The sequence below is a fragment of the Coffea arabica genome, chromosome 2c (genome assembly GCF_036785885.1).
Source record: "Coffea arabica cultivar ET-39 chromosome 2c, Coffea Arabica ET-39 HiFi, whole genome shotgun sequence".
Classification (NCBI taxonomy): domain Eukaryota; kingdom Viridiplantae; phylum Streptophyta; class Magnoliopsida; order Gentianales; family Rubiaceae; genus Coffea; species Coffea arabica.
In genome coordinates this window covers 65587784-65593012 of record NC_092312.1, presented here as the reverse complement: position 1 = coordinate 65593012, position 5229 = coordinate 65587784, and the positions used below count along the sequence as shown (strand labels likewise).

The 5229-nt window shown below is 34.7% G+C and overlaps 1 protein-coding gene across 1 annotated transcript; it reads right to left on the bottom strand.

Annotated features, from left to right (window-relative positions):
* Positions 1–2420: 2420 nt before the first annotated feature.
* LOC113727472 (uncharacterized) lies at positions 2421–3635 on the bottom strand. Its single transcript, XM_027251667.2, has one exon. The coding sequence runs from the start codon at positions 3588–3590 to the stop codon at positions 2577–2579; it is 1014 nt and encodes a 337-aa protein (XP_027107468.2). The 5' UTR covers positions 3591–3635; the 3' UTR covers positions 2421–2576.
* Positions 3636–5229: the final 1594 nt, after the last annotated feature.

Genomic DNA, 5229 nt, shown 5'->3' with positions numbered 1-5229 from the left:
AAAAACAAGTCGGAAATATAGATAGGGACCAAATTTGATCAATGTAAATTTGTAAAGGATGTAAAAGTACACTTTTAAAAGTAAGGAATGAAAAAAGTCATTTTACAAAATGTGAGAGATGTTTTGAACGATTTTCCCTATATTTTAATGTCACAAAAAAAAAAAAAACAGAACCCTAATGAAGTCCATAGCTATATATATCTCAGTGTCACAAAATAACCACAAAAAAAAAAAAGAAAAGCAATGAAACCCCAAAATAAAAAATAAAAAAAAAGGTTCGGGTGTCTTGTCTAATTAGAAATAAGAATACAACCCATCCTAACACTTAATAGTAAAAACATTTAGTACACATATATAGTTGATAGGCATAATTAAAAGAAACAATCAAATTAGGGGTTACAGGTACTCGCTGTTGTTTTCATTGGGCAACTTCTTCTGTCGGAAATTGCTTGAGCTTAGACAAGGATACAAAGACAATAGAGACGTAGAGATGGGAGATTGGCAAAATTTTGTGAAATTTTATTGAAATCTAGATAGGAAAGAAGTGTAGAATGGAGATGGGGAAAAACAAAAGAAACCTTCTCTCTTTTTGTCCTTTGTGACTTTGTCTCTGTTTGTTTCATTCATTTGTTCCCGAAACCTTTTTTGTTGTAACTTTTCTTTTTGCGACAAAAGTTGTTGCAAAATTATAATTAAAGGATCTAATTCTTGATAAGTTACAAACCTGCTCCAAGTGTTTTCATTTAGTTTCAAAATTTAGATCCACATTTACAAAATTTTCAAAAATTCGTAGGATCGCAATAGGATCCTAGGATCGTACATCGTAGGATTCTAACAATCTTATGCATATTAAGGCAATTTTCGATTCGGATCAATTTTACAAATCCGAATCGTAGGATCGTACGATCCTTCGATCCGGATCGTGATTTTGACAACCATCGCAACCATGCCCTTGACCTACATTCCTACATTCAGGATTGCAATTTATATACCTAGCGGCCAACCAAAGAGGAGTTGGTTAATGGGCACTTGTTAAGAGTGTTTTTTTCTTATTTCTTATTTTTTTTAAAAGGTGTAATTAATTTAAAATGTATCAAAATGTGAGGAGTGTAATAAATGTAAGTGTATGCAAGGAGTGTAATAAATGAGTTAGGTGTGATTTAAGTGTATTAATGAGTTTTCAATAGACACTCATTACAAAAAAAAAAAATCTTTTTAAATTTCAACTTAACAAGTAACAAATAACTTGTGGGTGTCCAAATTCATCCCCGTTCAGCTTTGAACAAGAAAATTCAGCAGTTGGTGGGTACCTCCGTACCTGATTCAATGAACACATTTCAAATTTGATGATTAAAGAAATTATGTACATTGAGACTGAAATGCAAATGAATGAGCTCATAACTTCACTGTTTATAGAAATTGAGAAGCAAGATATATGAGAGAGAGAGAGAGAGTAAGTAGAAGAGGATTTCCAATATGCTCCTGTCTTTTTGGATAACTAGATCCATTGTGCAAATCAGTCTTATTCCATGTAATTACCCGGGGTTTTGATGCCAAAGCGAAAAAAAAATTATGCTACGAAAATTCGAAAGAAAAAACTAGCCAACTAAGTTCTTCATCCGTATCTATAATTTGTATTGCATTTGCACTATAAATTTTCAATCAGTCAGTACAAATAGTCTAAAACTATAGTAATTAGACTTTGCATAATTACAGTTTTCCCCAACCAGAATCTTTGATCTCTTTTTTTTTTTTTTTTTTTTTAACTGGGTTGGCCACCAAGGAGAGATACTCTCTTTGAGTGTAAGTTAAGGGATCAAATCCTTCAGCTTGTATTCTTATCTAGACTTTCCTAAAAATTTCACTAGTGTAGATTAATGGATGAAATCCCTCTGCTTGCATTTTTATTCAGTTAATGAATGATAAGATTCATGGAAATGATTTAGTGCTTTAGTTATTTATGAGGATGATTTATATGACATATTTTCATTTTATGTGGCATGACATGACTAGATTAGTGACTTTTAGATTGAGCATTGATTCTAATATCTTGAGCCTATTCATGAATGATTTGTTCACTTAATGAGGTGAACACGAACACAATTTTGGAATTCAAATATTTTCGAATGAATACGAACCTTGTTTGATTAGCTTAACGAATAAAATTCAAACATGAAATACTCGTTTCGATTCAGCTCATTTACAGCTCTAGAATCTTGAACTTCTAATTCCTACGTTCTCAACATTAGCCACTAAATCAAGGACTCAACCACAGAATTTTGGATCACTTGTTTCATATCCCCTTTACAAATCCTTGCCAATTATTGGGGAAAGGATTTTTAATTTGAACTTGCGTGCAGCTGGTGTTTTTTTTTTTTTTTTTTTTTGTGTGTTTATGACGATGAATGAAGTCAATCAAATAAGAAGATTTAGCCAATTTACTCGGCAAACCTCTAATTCTTTTATGTAGCTAATTTACAAGATAGATTATCGTGCATCATTTTGATTAGTTTGGGTTGGATGCATTCTTGTGATATTGTCCAGGTGGCTGCGTTAAACAACAATGCAGCCTTAACTTAACTAACAGCTACCACATCAAAGCCAACAGAACGGCACTTCACGGTTAGTTTTTGCATCAACGGCGGCGGCTGTGGAAAAACCGGCGCTATATTAGTCGTCCTTTTGTACGCGCCAAGCCACTTGCTCTGCATGTACCGGTGCTTCCTCCACGGCGGAAGCAACAGACCTCTGCTCTTCAACGATCGCTTCGCGGCGTCGCTCATCACCTTCAAAACCTGCTTCAACTCCTCGCTCCTACCAATGAAAACCCTGGGTATTGACCGTACAGCGTGCTCGTACTGAGCGGTAGGCCTCGCGATCTCGAATTCCTTTGCGAAATCTAGGTCTACGATGTATCTCGTGCTCCGATTCGGCGGGTGGAACCGTAGAACGTCAATGAACTCGTAGTCACCGGAACTTAGTCCGCCGGAGCTCTCCCACTTCGTCTTGCAGATAGCAGCATTGTATCCTAATTTTCTCAGAAACGCCATCACGTTCCGCCGAAGCACCGGCATATTTGACTTCACACCAGAAAACACCTCCATCGCCTTGGTTACATCGGCGCAGAGCATCTTTTCAAGGGAGTCCGCATTTTTCTTCTGAGCGATGCGATTCATCGAGTCTTCGGCGGAGTTGACGGCCGAGTCATAATAACGTACCGAGGAATCGCGCTCGGAATCCGAGTCATCATCTGCAGGAGAATCGCTGCAGGCGTCATCCACGAGAGAACCGTAGACAAGCTCGGACAGGCTCGGCGAAATGACATCCTCTTCGTCGTAGGCGGCGGCTCTGTGATCACTTCCACCGCTGCTGAAACAGTCAGGGACGATTCTAGCCTTGACTTTATCGTGGAGAGGATCGGTGACTCGTTTCATTCTACCAAAACCGGACATTTTGGGAGGGGTAATATGGTATGAAATGAAATGGAAGATGATTAAAGGCTGAACTGAACTGAAGAGTGGAAGTAGAGGCGGAGAATATGCTTTGGTGTATTCCGGTCGTTGTGCAGTAAGTGGAAGGATATCCATCATCAGCACAGGATTATTCCAGTGTGGTGCATGGGATGTTAGGTGGACGGACTGGATAGGGCCACGTAATTAAGCATTTACTATGAATGAAATGGCTTGGAGCACAAGCTAGGCACGTGGAGGCAGTCGCCATTCGAACGGTCATCTCGTCGGTTTTCATGATATGGACTTTTAGGAAGCTTGCGGGGTATTCTTTTGGAGCGTGGAATTTGGGCCCTTTTGGCTTTTTGTTAGCTTGTCTAGCAACGTCGAATTATTGATGATTGAACGTATGCCACTCGTACCTTCCTAACAAAAAAAAAAAAAAAAAAGTACATGCCACTCGTGTTGGATCTTACTCAAGATTAAATTAGTGTAAAATTTTACGCCGTTGGTTGCATTGAAAGTAATATTATGTTTTTTTTTAATTGTCGAATGTTTTTAAAATATTTTTCATATTAAAAAAGTTAACACTCTTTTTAGTCTTTTCTCTTAATATAGTTCATTTTTTTAATCATATGCATGTTGTCATTAAAATTTTAAATTTATGAGAGGCAAGACCAAAAAAAAAAAAAAAACATAAATACCACCATCAAATTATTGTTTTTTAAAAAATTAAATTTTCGAAACATGACAAATAAATTGAAACAGATGGATTGGTCACTAATTGCTTATAGCTGGTCCGGTAAAGTCTAATCTTGTATAGTTAATTTTCCTTATCTGACAAGGATAGACTTTTTTTTTTAACTTCTTCTAGGTTGATCTTTAGTAGTTTTTATTTATTTTCTTTTGGGATAATTTCAAAAACCTCCCTTGAAGTTTATAACTATTTCACTTAGCTCCCTTAAAATTTTTAAAAACTACATTTAACTCTCTTAATTTGACATTTTCAGTAACCAAATCTTAAAATAGGTTCAAAAATTTAATGAATACCCTAAAATGCCCTTATCTTATAATATTTAATTTATTCTGCTAAACAGTTGTAATGTAATTTGCACAATTACAAAAGGAATGAGTGTCAAATTTTTCATGTCAATGTTTGTTGTTGAATAATCAACTATTACAATAAATCTATCACTATAATAGGTTACTTTTCATAGTGGTTTATTGGGAATATAGATTCTTTTTAAGATAGAAAAGAAAGCGTTATCTTGATTTTTTAAAAAGTTTTTGGAGTAGTTCAATGGTAGAACTACCACAATTTGGTAGTGATTTTGGGGCATTTTTTTATTGATTTATTCTTGATTTTGGTACCAAAAAAAAGAGATAAAAATTTGGATGATATTAGAAGTTATCAAAAAAAAGTTATTAGTTTGATGTTTGATCAAGATAGAGATTAGGAACAACATTGATAGTTTTTCAGATTTTTTGATGAAATATAAAATGAAATGAATAAGAAGGAAAAAGGAAAAAGGAAAAAAATATAAAATCCATTCTTTGTCTAAGCATGGCAAACAAGAGAGTTTAATTAGATTATTAATACTAGTATTGACATTTTAAATATCCACCTCTAGCAACATAAGATTTGATCCAGTAGATGGAAAAAAGGATTTACAAAAGGATGAAAAAAAATGATACGTTTTTAGTTGAAGAAAAAATTAAAAATAAAAAAAAATCATTCAAAATGTCCCTTACATTTCGCTAAATGAATTTTTTCGTTTTT

Coding starts and splice junctions, on each gene's coding strand:
- LOC113727472 (XM_027251667.2), bottom strand. CDS start 3,590: ATGATGGATATCCTTCCACTTACTGCACAACGACCGGAATACACCAAA.